Source organism: Neopelma chrysocephalum, unplaced genomic scaffold (assembly GCF_003984885.1).
Source record: "Neopelma chrysocephalum unplaced genomic scaffold, ASM398488v2 Primary Assembly neopelma1_84, whole genome shotgun sequence".
Taxonomy (NCBI): domain Eukaryota; kingdom Metazoa; phylum Chordata; class Aves; order Passeriformes; family Pipridae; genus Neopelma; species Neopelma chrysocephalum.
This window is the reverse complement of record NW_020897746.1, coordinates 4,778,136-4,804,234: the sequence shown is the minus strand read 5'-3', so window position 1 is coordinate 4,804,234 and position 26,099 is coordinate 4,778,136. Positions and strand designations below refer to the sequence as shown.

General features: G+C 57.6%; 1 protein-coding gene across 10 annotated transcripts; it reads right to left on the bottom strand.

Moving 5' to 3' along the window:
• Positions 1 to 1,474: 1,474 nt before the first annotated feature.
• Positions 1,475 to 26,099, bottom strand: RNF157 (ring finger protein 157). 10 transcript variants are annotated; one of them, XM_027691540.1, is made up of 21 exons: positions 25,936 to 26,099; positions 20,610 to 20,728; positions 16,529 to 16,617; positions 15,887 to 16,033; positions 15,230 to 15,347; positions 15,047 to 15,113; positions 14,860 to 14,903; positions 14,431 to 14,478; positions 14,139 to 14,210; positions 13,431 to 13,590; positions 12,963 to 13,075; positions 12,444 to 12,682; positions 12,247 to 12,355; positions 11,950 to 12,067; positions 11,330 to 11,535; positions 11,122 to 11,187; positions 10,753 to 10,801; positions 9,173 to 9,283; positions 8,467 to 8,562; positions 4,474 to 4,514; positions 3,900 to 4,001 (listed from the first exon to the last, which is right to left on the bottom strand). In XM_027691540.1, the coding sequence occupies exons 1-20, from the start codon at positions 26,021 to 26,023 to the stop codon at positions 4,474 to 4,476; spliced, it is 2,100 nt and encodes a 699-aa protein (XP_027547341.1). In that variant the 5' UTR covers positions 26,024 to 26,099; the 3' UTR covers positions 3,900 to 4,001. The 10 variants fall into 10 exon arrangements, 9 of the variants coding, with proteins under 9 accessions (XP_027547342.1, XP_027547343.1, XP_027547341.1 ...); XR_003535585.1 differs by having other exon boundaries at positions 3,961 to 4,001; positions 7,353 to 8,562; XM_027691543.1 differs by lacking the exon at positions 8,467 to 8,562.

Genomic DNA, 26,099 nt, shown 5'->3' with positions numbered 1-26,099 from the left:
CGCCGTGAGCCGCGGCCGCCCCGGCGCGGGGTTAAGTAGCGGCTCCGAGAGGCTTCGCGCGTTGCCGCGGCGACGCCCCGCCCCGTAAACATCCTCCGGCCGCGCCATTGGCCCGCGCGTTGCCATGGGGACGGGGCGGGATTTTGCGGGGGGTGGTACCCAGGGATGCTGCGGGACCCCCAAGGCCTGGGACAAACCCAGCCGCGGCAGCCCCAGGGAGATGAGGAGGCTATGGGTGACCCCACTGCGGGTTTTCAGTACCCGGAGGGGAGCGACGAGGAAATGGAGGGGGACTTTTTGAGAGGGCACGTAGTGATAGGACAAGGGGGAATGGCTTCAAACTGAAAGGGAGTAGGTTTAGATTAGATATTAGTAAGAAATTCTCTACTGTGAGGGTGTTGGAACAGGTTGTCCAGAGAAGCTGTGGCTGCCCCATCCCTGGAATTGTCCAAGGCCAGGTTGGATGGGGCTCTGAGCAACCTGGTCTAGTTGAAGGTGTCCCTGCCTACGGCAGGGAGGAGTTGGAAAGACATGGTCTTTAACGTCCTTCTGACCCAAACCATTCTGTGATTCTATGAAAACCTATGTCCTGTCTCACAGGGGCAACCCCAGCCCTTTTCCTCCTCCCTGTGCTTCCATCCTGCTTCTGGCTTCCAATGCACCCACAGTGATGAGGGCAAAGCTGAAGGAGACCTGGCAGACCCCAAAAATAAAAGATGGAGTCTGCCTTTATGTAATTCAAAAAATTACAGCCATAGGCTTCTATAAGAAAACCCTGCCCACCCTCCCAGCCATCCCAAGGGCTTTAACAGAGACCAGGGAGGGACCCCTTTGCAGGATCTGACCATCTGCAACCTGTCCCTGCAGCTTGTTTGGTCATAGGTTGGACTCGATGACCTCAGAGGTCTTTTCCCACCTGATTGATTCTGATTTTGATTCTGATTCAGCTGCAAGTTGCTCCTCCCCACCATCATCAGCCCCCCTATTAAACCCAAATTATAACCCCTCTTACAGCCCTCCTCATCTTCAAGACTTCAGCTCCCAGCACAAGTTTTCTTCCTCTGCACTGGAGGGATTTCTCTTGCATGAGCTCTCAGCTTCTTAGTGCTCCTCTTCTCCTCCAGAAGTTCCCTCTGGTGTCCTCATCCGTCCCAGCAGTGCCAGCAGCCACTCACACCCCACACCAGGAAGGTGCCTCTACCCCTGGTCAGACTCTTCCTGCAGAGTTTTTTTGCATGTCCTGTCTCCATCCTGGGCTCAGAGGAGACAAGATTTAGGATGGATTGGGAATGCAGGTTCAAAGGAACCTTGGGAAGTGTTTTAGGACATTTGAAGCAGCTGGGCTGGTATGGGGAGGTGCCCAGGTGACATGTAGGTGGACACTTCCAGCCAAAAAGGGTTTCCACCCACCAAGCCCTGCAAACCCCGACTGCCCTCAGCCTGCAACCACAGAATGACTCCGGACACTTTGTCAACATAAGATACCCTTTATTAAACATACTCTTAAAACCCAAAACATGCTCAAAGCAAAGTCGTAAGCAGCAATCTGGTTGCCTTCCTTTCCTTCCTGACTGGTGGATCACTGGAACAAGGGGCTGCCCCGTGAGACAAGGGGCTGTTCCCTTTCACCCCACACTGCGCTGGCAGCTCCTGCCCATCCCTTGTCCCTTCTGGGGTGTCACCCATGCCCAAATCCCGTCTCTCCTGTGCCACCCAGAGGATGGATTCTTTGCTCACAGCCAGGCAGCAGCACTTTACTGGGCCACAGCATCCTCCTGGCTCCTCTCCATCACCACAGGCTCACTGCCAGCCATGGTTGCTCTGAGTGAGGGGCAGTGCCCACCCACAGTGAGGGGCAGTGCCCACCCACAGCCACCTGGGTCTGCAGCCACCCCATGAGCTTGTTTGGCCACTCCTGCAGCCTTGGGGACACACAGCTCGGAGCAGCCAGAAAACTCTCCCAGTCAGTCCCAGGACCTGCTTGCTCTGCCCTGACCTGCTGGCAGCCACAAGCACCATCACAGCCCTGTGCCAGGGTGCCAGGCCAGCTCTCCTTGTCCCCTTGGAAACCATGAGGAAGGCTGGGCTTTGGTAGATGAGCCACTCCTGGAGCATCAGCCTGATTTTCCTGCCCCTGACTGTGCTGGAAGGTTATGGAAGATGTGGCCTCCCTGGTTTTCTCAGCTCAGCATGATGGTGAACTTCCAAAGCTCTCCTTGTGCCCAGAGCAATGCTGGTGGCTCCTTGGGGTTGGGACACCCGAACCCAGGTCCCCACAGGGGGATGCAGCCTGTCCCCAGATGGGACACAGGGCTCATCCCCACCACTGGAGCCCTCCTTGCTGTTTGCAGCTCCCATCCCACAGGATGGCATTTTGGAGATGTCACCTCACATCAAGTACCCAGCCCTGAGTTCCCAGGGAGAAATCTGGAAGCTGTTGAGCTTCCAGGAGATATGACAGAGTGCCAGCCAGGAGGAGGGAGCAGCAGGATGGCTGAATCCAAATCTACCTCTGGCAGGGCCCACACTGGGGCGATGGAGTGAGCAGTTCCCTGGCTGTGAGCCAGGCAGAGAAAACACCTCCCAGCCTCCAAAAAGGGCTTCTTTCCCCTTTAGGAGCCACAGCCACCAGCACAGCCCATGGTCTGACATGGGGATTGGCAGTGGGGACCTGCTTCCCACACACTTCCCACAGGGATGTTGCTTTCCGTGGATGAGCATCTCTGTCCTTAGGTGGCTCTGAACTGCAGTGTCCTCCTGCAGAGAGGAGGTGGCCTTTGCTATCACACCCGCACAACAAGACCAAGTGGGGAAAAGGGAGGCTCAGCCTCCTACCCTGGGCTGCCCCAAACAGATCCAGAGCTCGGGAGATTGGGTCTGATGCCCCTCAGAGTGGCTTCCAACTGTCCCTGGTGCTCTCTGGAGCAAAGCCTGGCTTCTGCCAACAGCCCCATCAGGTCTCTGAGGTCTGTGGCTTCATCCCTATTCCTTTGCTGTCCCTGTGTGTCTGTCCCCTGGAGCAAAATCTGCTTATGCTGCTGGCCCAACCCTGGCCAGAGGGATGGGAATGGAGGGATGAGGGAGCAGCTCCCACATCCTCATCCAGCCCGTGCTACAAAGTGCGATGGGGAGGGCAGGACGGGTGGGACGGGGGTGACACTTTTGGCACTTGTTCCAGAGAGAGGGCGCAGCCCCGAGCCCTGAGCTCACAGCAGGGCGGAAGACAGTGAGGGTAAATTAGCCATGTCCCAGGGGCTGGTGACCATGCTGGGGGTGGTACCAGGTGCCCTGCCACCCCTGCCACCCTGCTCCATGTCCGGGGGAAAAGCAACCTCAAGGGCCAGGCCCTGGAGCCCACGTACTGCTCAGGAGGAGGGTGGAGGGAGGGGGAGCTAGGGGGGGCACCATCACTGTCAGTGCATTAATGGGGACATCCCATGGCATGGGGACAGCAAACTTGGGGGGGTGGGCCAGCCCTCCATGAAGGTCACCAACTCATGCACCGAGGATGCCAATGCCACCACTCATCCTGAACCCACACCCCTGAGCACCATCCTCCCATCATCCCCATCCATCCACACCCCAGGACCCCTTTTGTGGGCTGACCCTGTCCCATCTGCTCCACACGCCGGAGGAGAGGAGCCCAGGGGTGTGAGATGGCCGGGGGCAGGAGGTGACCCATCCCCTTCAGGGCTGGAGAACAGGAAGGTGCTACTGAGGGGCTCCAAAGTGACATGGCTTTAGCCCCCAAGGAAAAGTTGAGGTTACCGTCTTTTCTTTTGAAAGTCAGTCCTGGTGCAGCCGAGGGGTGGAGGTGGTGACGCCCTTGGCGCCCGGACACCAGGGTCCCTCTGGGTGGGCAGGGGGGTCCGTGCCCCCGCCGAGGCTGAGCCCTCACACGGGCAGGGCTGTTGCTGCCCGCTCCAGGTCTTGGGTGCCGGGGGGGCGGCGGGGCCAGGGCGTCTGCTGCAGCCGCACGTTGTTGTTGTTGGCCTCTGGGCCTGGGGGGAGAAAACGGGGGGTCAGGGGCTCCCAAAACCCACCGGCACTCTCAGCTCATCTTTCCACGGGGGATGCTGTTTAGTCTCCCAAGTAACGCCCACCTCCCCAGATCCCCTTTGGGTTTTGGCTGCAGTGAGGGCTGGTGAGTGCCTGCACTTACCTCTCCAGGCTGGGGGGGCCCCTCGAACTCCTGGTTTCTCAGGAATGCCGAGGGCCAAACCGAAATCACAGCGTGACCATGGCTGGGTTTGAATAACCCAAACGAAGGGGGCTGCCCTCTGCCCGCCCTGCCCAGCCAGAGGGCACATGCAGATGCCCTGTGGGGCTGCAGGTTGGGCACGAAGGGATGTCACTGTGGCCCGGACAGTGAGGGGGCTGCCAGCAATGCCGGAACAAGGGGCGCCAACCCAGCGCCAACCCTCCCCGGGGTGATGGGGCGCGAGGCGGGCACAGGCTCTGGGGGTCTCATACCTATTCCTCAATGTTAATGGGGCAGGAGTCCGGCACGGCGGCTGCGTGGCAGGAGAGACCAGAAGGCACATGGTGAAGGCGGGAGAGGCAGCAGCGGCGCGGGGACATGCACGCGAGCGAGCAAACAGGGGCACCGGGGGGGACCGGGGGTCTCGCTGCCTGCAAACGAGGCAGGGACCTGCCACCGGGCACGGCGTGAGGGGTCCCTCATGCGTGGGGCCTCCTGGGGTTTCGTGCCAAGAAGAACTGAGGGGTGGGCATGCTTATGGTGCGGGGCAGCAGGGTCCCTGCATGACTCCTCTCCGGCTGCAGGCTCCCTCCAGTTCAGGCAGCACCCTCCAGTTGGGACAGGGTGAGGGTAGAGGCTTGTGTCCCACCACAAACCCATCAGGGGCTTAGGAAGTGGGTGCGCCCCTAAAGCAGGGAGCTGCACCCACCAGTGAGGTTAAACCCTGTGCCCAGAGCAGCTCTGAGCCAGAGGGACCGTGTGAGGGCACGTTAAGGCCAAGGGCTGAGGCTTTCCCAGAGGGGGAGCAACAAAATCCTGCTGCCTGCTGATTTATGGGAGGTGACAGCTACCATTTCGACTGGCTTTTCATGGCGAGCTCAGGCTGGAGAGCGAGGCATGTTAAGTCTGCAGATCCCGGAGGGAATGGATAATTAAACAGGACCACATGTACATGCACACTGAAATCCCATTAAGAGCTTGATATTGCCTAAGTCACTGCAGAGCTTCAGTGCAGAGACCCAGCTCAGCTCAGTGCACCCTTGGGAGGCCGCTGAGAAGCAGGGCTGGGGCAGCAGGACAGGGTCTGGCCCTGAAGCAGGGTATCAGCCCCATGCCCACCTCTTGGGCTGCAGGAGGGGTTTCCCCTGCCATCAGCAGCCAGCAAACCTGTCCTGGGCAGACCAGCTCCTAAATCCCATCACAGTGAAACCCAACCAACTCCCTTGGCCTGCTGTGAGGTCACTCAGAGCATCTGTGGCTTTAAATCAGCAAGAGCCCTCGGGGGATTTCAGGTCTTCTGCAGCAGCTCCCCAGCCCTCCCACCTTGGTGCCAACCTTTTCAGCAGAGCCTTCACCCAGTTTCTCTTTCTAAAGCTGTTTTTGCCACCTTGTCCCCTGACTGTGGCCACAGCCAAAGGATGCTCTGAGTCCTGGGGACAGCCCCTGTAACTCCCTACACACCCCACGGCTCTGCAGGATCCACTCAGGACACAGATCTGTATGTTTTAGTTAAATCTTGTGTCCTAAAATCCCTGGGATGTGGCCTTACAGCTCCTCCCAAAGCCTTTTCCCACCACACTGAAATCTGCAGAGATTTCACAACACCTTTGAGGAACCACATCTCCATTACAGAGAAGGCAAAAACATAATTATCAAATCTCAATATCATTCCACGGGCTTGGAGGCTCTCCCAGACATGGCCTCTTGAACACCAAGGATCTCAAGGGCCAGTGTGTAACTGTCTCCTAAGGTCCCCTAAAATCAGTGAATGGGGTTGTCATGCACTGGGTACAAGTCCTTAAAAATTTTATGAACGATACAGCCAAAACAAAACCACAAGATATGGAACACTCCCAGTCTGTCTCACTGTGAACCTAAAGGATTGTAAATTGAAAGATACAAAACTGGTCTTATCTCCTTATGATATAGAATCTGACTGTGTCCTAGAGGGTTTAAGCATACTCTCCATGATTGCCCCCAAAACTACTCCAAAACCTATAAAATTGCCCCTGAATGTTTCACTGGTCAGACTATATGAGGTCAAACTGGTTGGACAACAACAAACATTGTTTCATCCTGGTTCCTTCAAGAGAGCAGAAATGTCCATGCAGACCAATGTTTCTACTATCAGACCAAAATGTTCACCTTTTACAGGTGCCTCCTCTACTGGATAGTTTTCCTCACTAAACCAAAGGTCATCACCTCTCACATCTAACCAGTATATTGGGAACTGGAAGAGGGATATTGAACAATATTGATCTGGAAACTCTGGCTAATAAATTGGGTACAACCATTAATGATTTGAGCACTACAGAGCAACCCTTAAGGTCTTCCTAACCCTCTCTCTGGAACACACAGTGTCACATTCAACTATCTTTTCTGTCTCAGAAAAATATCAAAATGCTAACAACCAACTGGCTGATGCTCTGGGAATTGCTCAAAGCAAAGTGCCTTCAGCACTCAGCTGTATCCCAGGTCAGTTGTGGCTACACTCTATCAGTGCTGTGATAATCAGAGAAGGGAAAAATGGACTTTTATTTTGAATTTAACTGAAATTCCAAAGGTAATTTTGGACAATGCCACTGCATTTGAAAGGGAATTTCAATCCTGCTGGTCTTTAATTTTCTTATCTCCCCATTGCTAATAAGGCCACAGCTTATTAGCAATATGCAATGCTTCAGTCTATACCATACACCCAATCGTTGTGCTCGTAAGGGAACTAGATCCACTAGAACATCAAGCACAGGCTTTTAAAAACAATCATACACACATGGCAAATCATTGATGTAGATGGTTGTGTGGTGAGACAATGACAGGGGTTTATATGTGAAAGTAATACTTTGAAAGCCCAAGATGCCTGTTTGGACACAGAGCTGTGTCTGTCATTTTGAAATGTCTCCTGACACTGATCCTGAATCCATCCCAGTATCCATAGAACAAGGGTGTGTATGTCTAAGAACCCCTTGTGATAATTAAACAGTGGATGACAAAGATATACCTTTGTAACCACTTGATTCTATATACTTGTAACTTTACCTATGGAGCAGGACGTGACTTCAAATATTCCCTACCAAAAACTGTACCAGAGCATACGTGACAACATCGTGTTACGTGACACTTTCCCTCCAACCACTCCTGGGATGGACATTACCCTGGTTTAAAAACCATTGGAACATCCTGATCTACACAAACTGGTACAACATCTGAAAAAGGAAAGTTGTTTAACCACTGTCCATCATGATGTGGAAAAAACACATCATGTCCTACAGTGAGTGTAAAGGGGTGGAGAACATCACTGGTGTTCTTACCACTGGCCCCTCTGCCATCCTCAGGGGACCATGGGCAGCCCCAAAGCTCCCACTCTGCACCTCCTCTGCCCCTGGTCCTGGCATGAGCAGCAATTCCCTGCTTTTCCCCGCAAATGCCGAGGCTGGATCGCCCCTCATGCTGGCGGCAGGGCAGTGCTGTGCCGAGGGCTCCAAGCAGCACAGCCGCCAGACACAGGGACAGGTGTGGTGGCCAAAGGATGGAGAGTCCATCCTTGGCTGGGCTCGTCCCAGGGGCCAGATCCTGCACCCCAGCCCAGGCTGGGGACACGGCCAGTGCACTCCTCACAGCAGAGCAAGAATCTGACCCTGTGCTGGAGCCGTTTGGGCTGCAAAGCTCCCCCTTCCTCATCCTCCCCCCAGCACAACCAAGGGGGATGCAGTCAAGGATGGCTTTGGCTGCTGCCACAGCCAAGGGATGCTTTGCCAGGCTCCCCAGCAAGGCAGAGGTGCTGCTGAGGTATCCCCCCCAGCTCCCTCCCCAGCCCTCCTGGGCTGGCAGGGCTCAGGCAGCTGCTTCCAGAGGGTGATGGAGGGGACACAGGACTTTTGTGGCAGGAGCCTGTTCCTCCCCAAGAGCCTCAGCTGTGTTTCTCGGGCACAGAAACCACCAGGAACAGGCAAGGCAGCAGGAGAGGAGGCTTTCCCAGAGGAGTAGCGGAGAAAAAAGGATTTCCCTTCCCTCCAGTGGGTTTCACCCACCCTCTCGGCTCTCCAGCACCTGCTGCAGGTCTCGGACCTGCCACAAAGTTAGGCAAAGGGGCAAGGCAAGGGCAGAGTTGCTTTCAGCTTGTCCACAAATGTATTGATGGAGACCCCTCCGAGGGCTTTGTCTTGGTTTTTTGCCCCATTTCTCCACACACAGGCTGAGGAAGGGTCCCCAGCCCACTGCTGCCTTTGGCCCGTGTGGGGACCAGGGGTCACCAATACATTTGTCACCTTTGTGCAACTCTGGGCAGGGAGGGAACACAAGCGTGGGTGGAGAAAACCGTGTTGGCACAGAGCGAACATGAACTTTCACACGGACGGAGGAGCCTGGGGGGAAGGAAGAAGAGAAAAAAAAGAGATGGAGAGAGGGCGGGAGGAAACAGAACTGGAAGGAGGGTGGGAGAGAAAGCATGAAGAAATGGGAAAGAGAGATGAATGTGGGGCTCTGTAGAAAGATGACCTGATCTGACATGCCCCATCTCCCTGGCCTTGGAGGAAGAGGAGGAAGAGGCAGGCAGCTCCTGCTGTAAAGCTGGACTGGTTGTGGATCACATCCCAATGCAAATACTGCTGCTCCCACCACGAGCCTGGACCAGCCACAGTTGTGCCACCTTCCCAGGTGCCCCCTGGGGTGCCAGCAGTCCCCTGTCCAAGGGACAGAGCATCCCATCAAAGCAGGTCTGCAGCCCCCTGGGGACATTCCAGGGGGGACAGTCCACCCTGACCTATGGGTGGTGATGTGCCTGGTGCTCAGCCCTGCAGCGAGATGAGTGCGGGGGTGCACTGAGGACGACCTGGTGGGGATGGTGGTGGCTGGGATGGTGGGAATGACGGTGATGGGAGAGGAGGGATGGACGCAAAGGGCTGGGGGGATGCAGGGAAAGAGTGGGACTGTCCCCCCCCACCCCAAGTTCATGTTCAGCAGACGGCCACTCACCAGGTAAGCAGGCCTCAGAGCACAGTTTATTGTCCAGCGCTTTCACGTGTGCGATGCCCATGTCATTGTTATTGTCACACCTCAGACCGAGGAAAGCGCCTGTCCTCGGGCCTGGAAGGGAGTTAAGGCAGTTAACGGTGCTGGGGCTCCACGCTGCCTTTTAGCACTGGGGGGTGGCGTTTCTGGGGCTTTTCCTCTCCCCTCCCCAGCCTCTTTCAAAAATAAAAAAATAGATAAAAACAATGCATCTAGGAGGGAGCGGGTGAAGAGCGGACAATAACTCCTGGGCACGGCCCGAGCTGCTCCTTTCCTCGTGCCGGAGGGCAGCGGGACAGCGACGATGCGGCGATGGGCACACGCGTGAACTGCCCAGGGTTCAGCCAAACCTTCCCCCCTGCACAGCTGAGCGGTCCCTGGTCGGTAGAGCCAGGCCATGGTGGCATCAATCACCTCCTGCCAGAGCCTCTCCGGCACCATCGGTGCGTGTGGGAGCTGCGTGGGTGCCGGGAGGAGGCAGCAGTTGGATGCGTGGGGCAAAAGAAGCCGTAGCCAAGCTTTTGCAGGGAAATGGAGGCTTTTGGGGCTGAGGGAAGTTAACTCTGTTTCTTAGCATCACCTGTACAAGAGATCAGCCCCCAGTTCCTTGCCTGCATCCATCAGATGCAGGCGACTGAACCTCAGGAGGGATGTTCCCAAACAAGCCCCGCTGAGAACGGGAGCAGGACTGTGTCCTAAGGAGAAAGGCCATCCTGCTCCCAGAGTTGTTGGGATGCCTGTGGATGTCCACCACAGCCCCTAGTTGTCCCTACTTGTCATATTTGAGTCTCCCCATCAGCAGGAGCCTCTCTGCAGGGCAGAGGCCACATTTTGGGGATGGGTGTTCCTGCTTTCCAGCTTGGCTCAGTGTCCAGGTTGGATGGGGAAACAGTTTTGGCATATTTTTGCTAACAAGAAACTTGCAAATATGCAAAGGGGCACACTATGGGCCTCCTTATTGCCCAAAAGCAATCCAGGGCAGTTGGTTGCTGATGGCACCTCTTTCCTTGGCTATTTGAGCTCAAGGGAGGAGGCAAGAGGAGGCCTTAATCTGCATGTGTTAACTTGTGAAATCGCACTGAGGACAGGCGAAAAAACATGAGGAAAGCATCCCAAGGGGAACAGCTTTGCAGCCTCTTTCCTATGGGAATCAGCCCAGACATTAATCCCTACAGGAGGGGCTTTCAGAGATGCAAGGAAAACCTTGTTGAGGGGGAAGACACAGAGAAGCCTCTTTCTCACTTGGCTCGTTGGAAAAACCACTGGATCCTGCACATCAACCATCACCTGCTCCATGTCCTGCACTGAGCTCACTGGGGTCCCCCATGGCCACCTGGTTCCCCCACCCACTGGCGTTCAACCCACCCGTGGGTGGCCCTGTTGTGATTGATGTTTCCCTGGCTCTGGTGCCTGTGGAGTCACCCAGGGCTGTCCCTGATGGCAGGGAGGGGAGCTGGGGACAACACAGCACCCGCCACTCATGGCTGCCCACTGGTGACTGCGACCTGAACGTGAAGGGACAACAACAAGCCGGGGCCTTTTACCGTCTTCCTGCGTGGGAGAGGCGTCCTCATCCTCCAGCACATCGTTGCCCTGCAGCACAGGCGAGAGGCAGCGTTAGCCAGGGGCTGCTCCCAGGTGCCCCTAGGGGAATGTCCCCAGCCCCGGGGGTTCCATGGACCAGGAGGATGATCATGGCCAGGGGACAGCCCCACTGCCCCATCCATCCCCAGGGCAGCCCACAGGGACATGGATGTGTTGGCAGCTCCTTCCCCATCCCAGCCCCAGGGGAATGTGGTGCCAGCTGCCCAGCTTCCCCCTCCGTGGGCACCCAGAGACGGATGCAACTGGGATCCCCCTCCACACTGAGGGTCACCACAGCTCCCAGTCCCTCATGGGGTGGTTACGGTTACCTCGGCATCGCGCTCCTCGGCAGAGATGCTGACAAAGTTCGCATCCGGGGACTCCACAGGCGTTGACTGCGAGAAGAAGGGGGGAAAGATGGAAGGAAAAACAAAAAAAAAGTCTGGTGCCAGTGGGTTTGGAGGAGAAGTTACATCCCATGGGAAAGCTCTCCAACCTGGGGATGATGAGCACCATCAACAACCCCCCAGCCCCTACCTCTCCATCAGAGGCTGTGATGCTTGCGGCCGCAGGCGAGGGGAGCATGTCCCCCTCCTCCTCCTCCTCCTCTTCTTCCTCCTCTGTGCCAGGAGCAACGTAGGAGCCAGACATGGAGGACACAGTGTCTGTGCTGAGCTGGGAGTGCTGGCTCTGGGAGGAGGCCATGGACATGACGGACTGAGCCAGGCTGCTGCTGACGGGCTCTGGGGGAGAGCAGGGGCTGAGCGGGGTCGTTGGACCCCCCCAGCCCATCAGCGCAAATCACGGCACAGCACCCGCTAATTAAAGAGGGGGCTAACAAGGAGGAAGGACTGGCTGCATGCCGGGGAGATGGGATAGGTGCAAAGCTGCCAGCAGTGGGTCCTGGGCCTCACAGCCCCCCATTTCTATGGGGTGACAAAGCACACTTGACCGGTGCCTCCATGAGCCCTATCTCCAGGTCTACGAGTGACAAAGCAGATGTGACACCCTGGGGCTCCATGCAATGTCCGTGGCAGGGTGGGAAGGGCCATGGCAACCCGCTCTGCATCCCCCTGCAGCAGGATGGTCCCAAGACCACGATGCCACTCTCCTGCCCTGCCAGCACCCGCGAACCCCACTTCTGGGGGGAGCCCCACCTGTACCTTCCGGAGATGAAATGGTGGAGGAGAGGGGTGTCCCAGTGCATGAGGACTGGTCAATGGCTCCTGATGATGACAGGGTGAAGTTTTCGCTCTCCGGTGTTGCGCCACATTCCTGGAAGAAGAGCCCATGGGAAAGATGGGATAGGAGATAGCGTGGATGAACTGCCTCACCCAGATATCCTTATGGATGAAGGAAGAGCCAGGAGGGGCAAACCCCAGCCACACCCTCTTGTCCCAAGCCTCCCCAAACCAGCTGCCCCTCCAGTGCCTCAGCTCACCACCAGCACTCACCTCCTCGCACCGGGCTGGGGATCTCCTCCTGGAGACCCTCGGCTCCGACTCGGTGCACGACTTCTCGTCCTCCTCTTCGGGCAGGATGGAGGAGTTCTGCGAGATGGACCTGGCCAGAGAGGGCAAAGCAGAGGGTTTCACCCCCGCCCACAGAGCCCCAGGCCCTCCCAGCCCCCTGTGCCCACCCTGGTACTCACTTGGAGATGCTTTTCTTCAGCTTGAGCCCCGGGGGGCCGCAGTCGGGCAGGCGCTGGAGGGGTGAGAGGGCCCTCAGGGCGGGCAGGGGGCCGTCACTGCCGTAGGAGGGGAGGGTCCCCACACCCGGGGGGTCCCCCAGGGCCCGCAGTGGCAGAGCAGCCGGCGAGGGTGTCAGTGGCCCGTTGAGGGCCTCCAGCAGCGACACCACCTCATAGCCAGGGGGAATGTTCTCTGAGGACTGAGGACAGGGAAGAGACAGGGTGAGGATCCTCCCTGGGCCATTTCTCTGCATTCCCTTGCTCCCAGCAGGATGAAGATATCCCAGGGAGAAGATAAACCCAGAGAACAGACACCCAGCCAAATGCCCATTCTTTATGCAATACCAACCCTGCATTTTGGTCAATTTGCATTAAACAAATAAGCCTTTTCTCTGGAAAGCACATGGATCCCCGGACATTCCCACCCTGATCTTGGCAGGGTGGAAGGGGTGGGAGTCCTGCATTCAGCCAGGCACTGACCGAGTGCTCCTCGGAGTCTGAGGTCTGCGAGGCGATGATGGGGTTGAAGCTGGTGGGCGAGAGGGGGCCCAGCTTCTTCCTCATGGCTCGGATCTGAAGCAGGGCTCGGAAAGCTGTGGCAGCAGGGGAGAAGGATGGGGTGAAAACCGGGTGCTGAGAGGAGACCCCTCAAAAAAATGCCACCCCATTTCCCAAGAGGGGCATCTCCAGTCTGCACGGCATCACCACACATGGGGATGGAGGGACTACAGAATGAAGGATGGGAGATGCCAGCCCGTCCCCAGAGACGCCAGCCCGTCCCCAGAGATGCCAGCCCGTCCCCAGAGATGCCAGCCCATCCCCAGAGATGCCAGCCCGTCCCCAGAGATGCCAGCCCGTCCCCAGAGACGCCAGCCCGTCCCCAGAGACGCCAGCCCGTCCCCAGAGACGCCAGCCATCCCACCCAAGGCAGCAGCCCCCGGCCCTTACGCAGCCTGCAGATGGGGCAGTTGTTGGCCTGGTAGCGCAGGGTGTCGGCGCAGGTGTTGCAGAGGCAGAGGTGCCGGCAGGGCAGGATGAGGGTGTCACGCACGTCCGACAGGCAGACGACGCACTCGGCGCTGTTGTCGCTCACCTCGTCCTCGGCCACCTGCCCCGAGGGGAGGATGGGAATGCTCAGGGCCCTCAGGGTCCCCAGCCCACGTGGCACGAGGGTGGGGTGCTCTGAAATACTGCCTGGGTGCTCAGAGTGATTGCTGTGAGGTCCTGCCTGTGTCCATGGGCTGCCTGCTCTTGAAATACACCCTTGGACCTTATTCCTCCCCTGCTGGAGGCTGGGAGATGGGGCCAGAGGAACCCCATAGGGAGATACAACCTTCACCCCAACTTTTACATATATAGAGCAGAGCATGAGGCACATCCCATGCCTTGAGCCCCACACTCCCTGTCTAAGCCAGCAATATCCAGCCATCATCTTCCCACAGGACAACAAAGGACAGGGGAAAACCTCAATCCTTCAGCTTTCTGCCTCCAGCAGCTTGGATGCCAACACAAAGTGTCCGCAAACACCAGCAGCTCTGTGCTGTGCTGCCAACTCTTGCCCTGAGCACGTTTTAGGGACTGGACCTGTGCTAAAGGAGGGGAAGAGGGTATGGTGGAAGACCCACAGGATGCAGGCTGGGGGCTGCAGGGACATACCTTGGAATCCTGTGTGTTGTACTTGTTCTCAATGCCGTAGATCTCCTGCAGGAGGTAGCTCACACCGTCCACCTGCAATCCCGCGGGGAAGGGTGAGGAGCAGAGACATGCATTGATTCCCTTTGCATTGACACATTCAAAATTGCATCCAAAAAGCTCCCTGGGAGGCAGGGGCAGGGCAGGGGCAGGCTGCTGCCCACCCCAGGGTTTAGGGCTCCCCAAAAGCCCCTCAACATCTCCTTGCAGGGTGTGCAGGGCACCTCCACTGCCTTGGGGACATCTGGACACTCACCACTTGCTTCTGCTTGAGGGGCTTCACACAGAAGGTGCCATCACTGTGCTGGAAGGAGGAGAGAACACATGGGTGGGCACCCATGGACTGCTGTGCTGGAGCACCCACCCACCCTGCAGCTGCCACTGCTCCCAGCCAGTCCATTTGGCAGGAATTCTGGCTTTTCCTGACGCCCCAGAACCAGGTAGCTGTGGGATGTCACGGGCATTGCAAAGCTGGAGACTTGTTGGAGGAAGGAAGATGGAGTTGAGCCCAAATGCCTCTATAGTGGGTGCTTAAAATGAGGAAATAGTGCCAGAATTTGAGGAGCAGCCCCAAAACAGCCCCCACCCAGCAGCACCATCCCAAGCCCCTCAGGGATTCTCCAGGCTCTCACACCTGGTGGGTGAGGGGGTAGGAGGGGGAGGATGGCCCCAGCTTGGCACTTACCTTCTCAAAGGTGGCCAGCAGCACATGGCAGTGCCCGATGTGCTCTGCAAGACACAAAGGGACAGGCAGGGCTCAGGGGACAGGCAGAGCCACAGTGGCAGAGAGGAAAAGCAGGAGGCTCTGCCCAGTTGGTATCACAATGCCAGCAACTGGGAAAGCCCATCCCAACAAGGAACTCCCTTCTCACCCTCTCCTTCATCCACCACTGCCTGCACCACCATGGGATACACCTCCCGGTCCAGGTCGAAGCCCAGCTGGAGAGAGATGGGAGAAGAGGATCGGTGAGATGGAGATGGGATGAAGCCTCTGTCACTGCTGGTTCATCACTGTACTCAGCCCCACAGTGGATGCTGGGGCTGGGGGGACCCACCTCCTCCTCGCTCCACTCAGAGGGGTCGATGGTGTGGGAGGGCACACAGAACTGCTGGCACACCCCCCGCTTGTAGTGCACTGTCTCCGACTGCAGGCTGTTGTCCCTGGGGATGTAGCTGTCCCATGGAGAGAGGACAGAGTCAGGGCACCACAGCTGTCCCCACACTCCCCCTGGTCCCCCCAGATCATGGAGACATCAGGAAGATGGGAGTGGGGGGGAGGTCACTCCTCCCCTCCCTTCCCAGATGCTTCTTGGGGCTGAGGTAAGAAGTCCTAAAAAGGGCTAAAATAATCCACAGGGCTAAAATAAACACAGGGCAGCCAACACAGCACAGGAGGGGATTCAACCTGGAGAGGACTGGGAGGGACAATGTTTTCTCCTGGTCTCCGTTCTGACCTGAAGGTAAAAAGAGGGAGCAGGATGGGATGGGGAAGAAGGTGGCAGGAGCTGGTAGGGACCTGGTGATGGCACCTGAGGGGAAGACAAGGAGCCCCCCTCCATCCTCAGCACCGCCAGCAGCTGTCTCGCGCCCTGAGGAGGAGAGACACTCCAGGAGGGAGAGGCTCCAGGTCCAGCAGCCAGGGGCACACACTGGGCTTGGGGGGACACAGGCCAGGCTAGAGGGGAACATGGGCCAGGCTGGTGGCTCCTCACCTGGCCACCCCGTTGTGAAACTCCTCGGTTGCCTGGTAGTAGATGGTGATGGCCACGCGGGTGTCCGTGTCGAAGGTGAACTCCACGTTGTAGTGCACCTTGGCTTTGCTGACTTCTTCCCCGGGGGTCTTCACCTCCTCTGAGCACCTGGGGAGCACAGAGGGTCCAGGAGATGGGCACCCCTCAGGAATGGCTCGGAGTGCTCCAGGACTGGCCCCCTCAGCACTGATGGCCCCAAGAAGGGGTCGCTGCCCTCCCTCAGGGGAAACTGAGGCACGCCAGGAGGGCCCAGCACGCCCAAGGTCAAGCCTACAGGCTGGGAAGTGCCGCAGACAGATTTCAGCCTAATCCCGAATCTCACAGCCCTGCCGCAATCCCCAGCCTCCCTCCAGCAAAGCCTTTGGAAGGTGGGGGAGGAAGAAGCAGCAAAGCACTTCAAAGGCAGCACTAAGCTCCTTTAATCCTGCGGCAGTGCCTGTGCTGGCATGCGGGAACCGGGAGGGGAAGGGCACATTTGGAGAAGCAGGTTCATCCCTTCTATCTGCCCGTGCTGAAATGAGAGCAGCCCCGTGCACACCATCCCCTGGGAGCATCCAACCAGACCCTTCCCCTCCCTCGGGGCCGTGGGGTGCCCGGACTCACTTGACGAGGCGCAGGGTGTCCTTGCGGATATTGATTAAGCTCCTGAGGGTCTTCACGGGTTCCTGAGGAGGTGGAGCAGCGTAAGGGAACTAGGATGAGAGAGACACCGGTGAAGGCAGACGCTCATGGGGGGTTAGAGTGGCTGCGGACCCACCAGTGACCCAGACCCAACACCCTCTGGAGGGAATTGGGGTGGGCAGGGGTGCTCCTGCTGGCACAGGCAGCACGGTGACAAAGACATCCCTCGGCAAACAGCAAGCCCAAAACCCCCTGCAGGGACAATTTCACTGGGGAGGGGTCACGCAGAGAGGGGCTGTTCCTTGTCCCTTCGGCTGGAGGGTGAGGAGGATTCAAGGCACAAGGAAGTGGCTGCTGATGGATGTTTAGGCTGCTGAATGAGGCTGGGCAGGGGGAGGCTGAAGCTCCCTCCCTGCCCACCAGCCAAGGAACAGGCACAAATATCTCTGTTTCCTCCCTGGGATGGATGGGATTTGGGTAGTGGGATCCCTTCCAGCCCCATGCCCAGAGCAGGGAGCCAGTGGGGCAGCTGGGTAGGACCAGGCAGGCAGTAGCATCTGTCCTCCAAGGTGACATTTTCCTTCCCAGTCTTTCCTGTCCACCTGCACAGGGGCTACAGAGGAGAGGGGACACAGTGGCACCCAGGGGACACCCTCTCCTTGGCACTACAGCCACCCAAAGGAGACCAAGGGCACTGCGGAAGGGATGCAGGACCCTCCTCTCCCCTCTCCGTCTCCATCTCCCAGGTGGGTTGAGGTCGAGGAGGGATCAGCCCCAATTAAGGCCCAGCTTGTTGCCCAGCTGTCACTGTGTGCCAGGGGACAGCCAGGAGGATGTCAGGTGCCATCAGGGAGGGCAGATGCTCAAAGAGCCTCAACTGCTGCCTTAGGAGAGGGAATAGTGTCCCACTGTCCCCCCCACCACTCCCAGCTCAGAGAGGAGGGACAGTAAGGCACCCACTGCACCCCAATGCTGAGGGGACAAGACCGAATTGCAGGTGGCACGTGGAGGTGGCCTGCAGCGATCCAGGTGCCCCTTCCCCATGTCCCTGGTGCCCTCACGTGGGAAATCCATAGTCACCTAACCTGTCCCCAAAGCTATCATCTCCTTCCCTGACCCCAAAGCCCTGCAGAACAGGATGGATGGGGCTGAGGGACCCGTGCTGGGCTCAGAAGGACAGGATGGGACAGGCAGCTGGCAGAACCCAGCAGGGCAGGCACAGCTCTGCCCCATCCCTCCTCCACCAGCCCAGCATTACAACATCCAACATCCAACATCCATGGCTCCGATCCCACTGGGGCCATCCGAAGGCGGATTAAAGCCTCGGCTGGATGCAGCGTGGCTGATGGCACCAGAGGCAATTCATTTGGAAATGAATTTCCAGCACTGTGGAACTGCGTCCCACTCCTCTAGTCCTCTCCAGGAGGGCAAAAGGGCAGCAGAGCCATTAGCCTGGTGTTCACGAAGTTTTTAATGAATCGCTAAACTTGCACCTGCAGAATTGTGCACCTGCAGAGTCACCCACGGCAGCTGGAAAGGAGAAAGTGAGAAAAGGCCTCTGGGCTGGAGCTGAGCCATGTCACGACACGTTGTGCCGTGTTGCGATACATCCCCTGCTATTCAAATTAACAAACTAATTAAATCTTGCTCGTTGGCACCTCTGCCCAGCCGAGCCATACCCAAACCAGCCCTGGCAGGGAAAGCACCCGTGGATGCAAACCCCCTCCTGCTGCAGCACCCCGGGGGTGGGTGGCAGAGGAGGGAGGGGGCAGCTGGGTCCCCTGGGTGCCCCCCGCAGGGGCCGTTGGGCTGGGCAGGATGGGGAAGTGACACAGGCAAATTTTGTGCTGCAGAAACTGCTTTGGGCTCTTTCACACCCACGTGTGAGCAGCTCTTTTTTGGGGGTGGCTGGATTTTTATTTTTTTTTTCCTCCCAAATTAAATTTTGCAAGTTGGATTTGCACATCAGAAAGGGGCCATTCAGAGGACGTTTTGCATCTCCTCGCTTTAAATCAAGTTGAAACACAACAGAAAAAAGTGGGTAACGGTTGTGGTGAAGAACATCATTCACGTGTCTGTAGCAACATTTGTTCCAGGCCAGCTTCTGCTGAAGTGAAAAAAAACAGCCTCAAAAATCTTTCTTGGGGTTTTTCTACAAGCAGACCCTGGCAGGTTTGTGTGGGCAGGGAAACCCAGTGTCACATTTCAACTGTTCCAGGCTTCCCCTGTGCTCTCGGGGTGCCACCAGCAGCTTCTCTGCTCCTCAGCCCCTGCATGGTGGCAGCTACTTAAACCTGCAACGCCCTTCCCAGCCCCTCTGGAACCTGTTCACAGCTGGAAAATCCAGATTATCATGTATCCATGGAAGGGAGAAGCTGCACAGCCTCCAGGTGCTCTGCACACCCCTGTGGCAGCAGTGCTGTTCCTAGCTCAGACAAAGTGCTTTGCTCAGAGAGGACCTGGGACACAATTTTTCCAAGACCTCCTGGCCCTTGATCCTCAAGGAACCCAAAATAAATCCCCCACCAAAAAAAGCAGTGGCCATCTCCAACGTTTACAGCCCAACCAAAGCTCTCATAGGAGTCCAGAACATGAAAGCATCGCAAGCCAAGAAGCATCAGGACAAGATGCCCAAGCGTTGCCTGGAGATAGGCTTGGACCAGAACCAACATGAATCCTCCCTAACCCCTCCCTGAGCCCCCAAAACTGGCTGACCCGAAAGCCCAGCCCCAAAGCTCTCCCTGCTCTCCAGGAAGAGGGATCCTGGTCCCAGCTTGGCAGCCCAGGGCCACTGGTAATTAAGCCAGAGCAGTGAAATTTAGCTTGTGACGCCGTATTAATTCTCTCTGCTGTTTCCAAGCTGTTCCTTTACCTTCCCTGCTGCTCTGCTGTCGGGGCCACTGACTCAAGAACTGCTCACTGGGCAGTTTAGAGGCTTTTACCGTAATCAAGAGGATTTCTCAGCAGTCACTGCTGCAGAGACCCTGAGTGCTGACTTCTCATTTTCCAGGAAAGCACAGAGGATGGAGAGAAAGGCTCTGCCTTTGCCCACCCAATGCTCACAGGATTCAGGGGTGCTCCTGCCCTTGGCTCTGCCAGGATCCCTGCTCTGGCATAGCCCAGGGCTGGACACTTCCCCACTGAAGGACTGCACAATGCTGCCAAAATGCTGCCAAAGCCAATTCCAAAGAGGAAACAGGGACCTGGCTGGCAGCAGCCTCGCCAGCCCAACATGGAACATGCAGCACTTGAGAGCTGAGCCAAAGCATCAGGCAAGTTTATCTCAACTCAACAGAAAAGCTTTAGAGCCTTGTCATTTCCCACCTTGATTTTTTTTTAATACTTGACCCCCCCCAACTGCTACAGCTGATGCTGGTGAGCTGCTCTGCTGAGATGGAGCCGGGGACATCACTGCCACGGCTGAACCCTGCTCTCATTTCCTCCCTTTCCAAAGGCAGCAAGCTCAGAAAACATCTCCAGGAGTGTTGGTTGCGGGTTCCCCCATGTCCTGAGAACAACTGGAGCTGGCAGCAGCCAGCACTGTGAAACCAATCAGTTCTGCCCACAGCCCTCACCAAATCCACCCCCTTTCTTCCCCCCCTCTTCTTCCCCTTTCTCTGCTAGAGCTTGGGAAATACTTTCACCTTTTCCTGTCCAAGATACTCTGCCCTGCACCATGACAGCACTGCTCCACCATGCTCCCCACCCGTGCCCTCTGAGCTGGGATATGGCTCCTGGCTGAGATGGGAAAAGCAAAAGGAAAAGCAGATCTCAGAGATGGAGTCAGAAAGAAGGAGCTGGATTAAATCAGCCCATTCTCCCTCACCACTGGGGGTTAGTCCCCAGTGGAGGACAGACTGCAGCAAGTACCCAACCCTTATATTACACATCAGAGAATCCACTCAGGCCACCCCAAGCGTGCTTGGCTGGCTCTGCCCTTGGAGTGGGACAGTCAGCAGCCTTATACCATGCACCCCATGGCACACACAGCCGTTGCCATTTTGGGAAGGGGTGTGCCTGTGCTCCAGATCCCCCCCAGCCCCGTGTCCCCTTCGGTACCCACCACCACGGGCCGGTTCCCCAGGAAGTTGAGGTCGCTGTTCTCCCCGAAGAGATACCCCTCGGGGTGTGTGGAGTCGAACTTCTCGCCTCCCATGATGAAGTGGTTGGCAAAGTAGCTCCCTGGAAACGAAAACACAGCGAGTGCCTCAGCAGAGGGGGAGGAGGGGGCTTCAGCCGGGCGATGCAGCGGCACAAAGCCACCAGATCGATGGCTCCGAGGTGACTTTGTCCCCAGGGTCACCTTGCTGGGAGCCTTTCGGGTTGAGCTCACACGCTGACAGCCCCCAGGCAGGCAGAGGCAAAGAGGGAGCTGGCCAAGGCTGCCCTGCACCCCCTCTTCTCCCTGCTCACATCAGCAACCACAGCCAAAATCTGGGCAGACAGAGCCAGGATGAGGAGAGGCTGGTGCAGGGGTCTATTCCCATGGCAGCACTGGACCCGGGGGCTCCTCCACCCTGTGGGATTTAATGGGAGCAGATTCACACCCCAGAGCTTCGGCAGCTGCAGCACCTGCTCCCCTTTCCCTTCCCAGGAAATCCCTGTGAGCCCCAGCGTGGCCTGAGCCACCCAAGGTCATCCTGACCTTCAGCCATCCCTTCCCCGGCAGGGGCGGCCGGATCTGGTCTGTGAGGAGAAAGAGGAGACAGCTCCGGGGTGGCAGAGCAGGAGAGCAGCTCCTTGCTAATCCTTGGCATAAACACCAGCTCATGCCCCGAGGAGGCAGGAGAGGCAGCAGCACAGCCTGACCTGCCAGAGAACCCAGAACCCTGCAAGTCCCAGAGGAGCCAGGCCGGCTCTCACATCCCCAGGGATGCTGCCAGGAAGGGGCAGCATGGACCAGGCACACAGCCCTCAAAACAGGCAGGGTTGATCCTGCCCAGAGCCCGGCGATATGGACCTCGTGTGCCACCCAAGGCAGCGTGTCCACAGCCAGACACAGGCACAAATTTGCTGCAGCTGCCACCAGGAAGGTGAGCAAAGCACAACTGAACTGAGTTCCGTCAGTTCTCACCTTGCAGCCTTCCCTAGGAAGGGTTCACCTGCAGAAGGGAGGATTTTGGGCTGGCTGCAGACCCTCCAGGAGCTCAGCAATGCCCTTACAAAGTGCTCCACGTTGCCCTGATGAACACTGGGCAATGACCAGTGTCCCTTCTTCCCTTGCAGGATAAACCCGTTCCCTAAGCTGGGAGCAGCCCCCAGGTCAGGCACTTCTCCACTGGAAGAGATTTTCCTCCCAGCCCAGACAGGAGCTGACTGGTGCCTGCTCCTTGTCCATGAGGTCTGGGCTGCATGAGGAAAGCATATTGTGGCACAGGATCCAGCTGGGCAAGAGGGTCGGGAATTGAGATGGGAAAAGAAGGGAAAGGGGGAGGTGGACAGGGATGGGGCAGCAGTGAGGGGGGACCACAAGCACCTGGGAGCCAGGAGAGGCAGTGGATGTAGGATGGACACAGTGTCCTGCATCCTGACGGCCACTGGGACAGGGTCTGGCTTGTAAAAAACCCCAAACCCACCAGCACAGATCCATCCACAGCCCCGCTGGGGACACCCCAAAACTAAACCATTGGGGTCCACAGACAAAGGAGCTCAAGCCTGGGCTGCAGCTCTGCTTGTGGGGACTGCAGTCAGAGGCTTCTAGCAGACGCAGGGACTGTCCAGGGCTGGATCAGGTTTTAATACTGCATTTAAAAACCAAAGCCAAGCCCAAAGCCCAAGGGGAGGAGCAGCAGGGATCTAACACCGGGGCAGGAGGGATGAGTGGGGCCACAGAGCTTCATCCCAAGGCCCTGTGGCACTGGGATGCCCGGATGCAGCGTGCCCGTTAGCAAACGTCGACCATCAATTATTGATGCCTGCTGCTTTCAGGTCCCATTTTCCATGTACATAATTTATAGGCAGCTCGCCTGGAAGGACGCGGCCACGTGGAAAAAAAACAACCCCAAGAGCAAAGTGCCTTTGGAGCCGCCTGAAATGGCACAGCTGGGGGAGAATGGGGCCATCGGGAGCTTTTCCTGGCGCTCACTTGGGGCAAGAGCAGGAGATGGTAAAAAAATAATATTTAAACCTGAAGAAAAGCTGCCCCAGCACCAGGGAAAAGCTGGAAAATGGAGCACAGGCTCTCTGTGATGGCCCCAGCCATAGTCTGGTGGGTGCTGGGGGCTCCTGTAGGATGGGCAGAGTGGGCAAGGATCATGTTGCTGTCACCCAGTCTCCCTGCCAGGGATCAGAAGCATCCCTGCAGGTTCCCAGCACAGCCCCAAGAGGCTTCAGCTCCCCCTTCACAGCAAACAGCACCAGCCCTGCGCTCCCTCCCAGGGAAGGTCCTCCAAAACCCTTGTCATTTAACAAAAGCCTTGAGCTGTGCCAGGCTCTTCCAGGGAAGCACCAGGGAAAGCCCAGGGCATTGGCACAGGAGCGTGTCGGTGACTCCATGGGCACTGGCAGGTGGCAGAGGAGGGAAGCACCTTCCCAGGCACAGCCACCTTATTATCAGCTAATTGTAAATCCTTACCCAACGCCTACTCCCGGGGAAGGAGAGCCTGTCAAGGACGGTCAAGCCAAGGAAGGGCTGCTGGAAAGGAGGAATAAACCCAAACTGCCTGAGGTTCCTGGCAAAAAAAGTGTGTCCTGCACATCTGCCAGCACCAGCACACGGGACACATCTGGCACCAGCTGTCAAGCCCTTTTCCTCACGAGTGCCAGGGATGCCACCCTGCTCAGGTGCACAGAGAAGGGCGAGAACCCCACAGGCACAGACCCTGGTGTGTGCTATGGCTGTGCCCGTGGCTCTGGCACACAGTGGCACATGTCCTGCTCTGTCCCCTGAGCCACCACTGCCCTGATGGGGTCTTGCTTAGCTTTGGTACTGCAAACTCTGGCTCTCCAACGTTACAGCCCCACTCTCTGAAGCAGCTAAAATAGAACAGCTCGTTCCCAGCCCATCCACACGCTCCCAGGGAGGGAAGCACTGGGTTTGCACAGCCTGTGGTCAGCCCAGCTGGGTGGCCGTGGCACGGTGCTGGCACAGGGATACCCTGCGGCAGTGAGTGCCAGCATAGGGTGCTGTGATAGTTAAAAGGCTCTGGGTGCCCCTGGGCAGCCCATTATTTAATTCAGTGCTCTAAAGCAGGCAAACAGGACCAGCAGCAGCTGGAGGTGATGCCAAACCCTGTCTGCAGCACTGCTGCGTCAGCCCTTGCCCGCCCTGGCAGTGCCACCACCGAGTCCCCCAGGACAGGGGGTGTCACTACTGGGTTAATCCCTGTGCTCCTGTGCCCAGCCAGTGCTCTACTCATGGTCCCACATGCCCCAGGGGAGCTCGGTGCCAACCACAGCCAGTGACAGGGGCTGCAAGCAGGGGACTTGCCCCACAGCCACCTCACTAGCCAGGCAGTGGGCTCCATAAACAGCCCGCGTTGGCTCTCCCTCCTATTGCCTTTGACAGCCACTGAAGTAAACCCGAGCCTTTGTTTCAAAATTCTGGCTTAATTAATCCCATTTACACCTTGCCTGGAGGGGATGGGACCCCCAGGATGGGGAGATGTTTAACTGGGACAAGACACAGCTGCCTATTCCCATGGGCTGCACTGGCCATCCCAAGCGAGCCTGCAGCCCGACAGACAAAGCCACATCCACAGAGAGAGGGAAATGCCCCAGAGTCCCATGAGATCCCACTCCAGGGCCACGGCTTCCAAAACCAGTGGCTGTTTCCAGCCGGCACTGGAGGCGTGAGAAGCGCTGCCGCCACGGAGGAATCGGCTCCACCACCCGGCACGTCCCCCCTCCTCAGGCTGCCGGCAGCGCTGAAGGCAAATCCCACTCGGATTAAAGGCAAACCAGCCATAATCTCCCACTGCCACCAGCCTGCCCTCGTCCCAGTGCAGATGGCCATGTCACCTGAACACCTCCTGCCCCTGTCCCCAGACAGCACCAGGACTGCCCAGGCCCCACCAGTGGGAGCAGCCCAGCTGAGCACATCCAGGAGCCCCAGTTTCTCCCTGGAAGCCAGAGTTAAGCATCATCCTGGTGACCTCTGCCAGCTGAGATGAGTTTGGAAGTGCTCAGCTGGGTGCACCTGCTCCTTCGGAACAGGGCACAGGACTTGCAGCCTCCACCCTTTCGTACCCAGATATTTCAAGGGCCCCTAAATAAGACACAGTCACAAGGAAAAACCCCTTAATTAATGGAGCCACAGCCCCCACAAAGAGCACACCCATGGATGGGGTGGTCCAGCTTCACCTGGCATCAAGGTGATAGAGGCCTTGAAACCATGTAAAAGAAGGAGCTGGAGAAGCCCACCAGGAGGCCAGGCTGCCAAGGACCGGCCATCTCCAGCCAGCTGTGCAACCTATTTTAGGTTAAAATGAAAAAAAAAGACAAGCGCAGCTTTCCAGGACAAGCGCAGGGTTTGTGTTGGCTGTAATTCTTCCTAAGGAGGTCTTTAGTTGTAATTAGCGAGCAATTTGTCACAGCGCTAACGATCCAAGCATTTACCTTATCCTATTAACTACCAAAATAGTTGCCTATTAATAATATTCAGTGCCGCAAGGATCCTGTGGCAATCCACACACACACACAGGGAGCTCCGGGGCATCATTCCCTGATGCCGGTATTTTTGCGGCTCTGAAGCGCTGCTGGACCCCATCGCCTCCCCCCCCCGTGCCCCCCCCCCCCCCCCCCCCCCCCCCGGACACCCGCTCAGCCCGGCCCTTGCAGGGAAAAGTGAGGCTTGGAGAGGAGGGACGGATTCTCCAAGGTCACGCACAAGGTTTGAGACAGGGCCAGATTGGGGAGCAGGAGATGCATCATCACCGAGCCTCCAGGCAGGGAGAGGAGCCGGGAAGGCAGAGGCTGGGGTGCTGCTGTGGGGCAGAGCCCTGGGAAGGAGGGATCCCCTCCAATCCCTCCCACCCCACCCTCTCTCATCCTCCCGGGAATTTAAACCCAGGATTTTCCCGAGCAGCCAGCAACGGATCGACAGGCTATAAACACAAAAAGCGCCTTTAGAACCCGGTGCCGCAGAACACGGGTACAGAAATAATTACAATAATAATGTCATTAAAGTCGCGCCAAACTCAAGTTTGGGAACCGAGCTGGGCTGGCAAAGGGGCGCCCGGAGTGGGGTGACCCCATCCCTGCTCGCACCCAGGGTGTCCCGCACCAGACCCGGATTTTTAGGGTGCCCCTCCCCGTGCGTCAGGGTTTGCTTTGGGGTGCGCAGGGACACCCCGGCCCGGGCAAGGTCGTGCCCGGTGCCCGCCCGGCTCGCTCCCCTCTCCCCCTCCCCATCGGCGGCACCGGCACGCGGGGACCCCCGGGGGACTCACCGGATTTCGGGGGGTATCTGTAGACGGAATTAGCGGGGATATCCACTTCCTCCACCCCTGCGTTCTGCCGGCTGGTCAGAGCCCCCATGGCCGGGCCGGGGCTCAGCGGGCGGGGGGCGGCGGGGTGTCCTCCCGCCCGGGACCGGCACCGGAACCGGGACGGG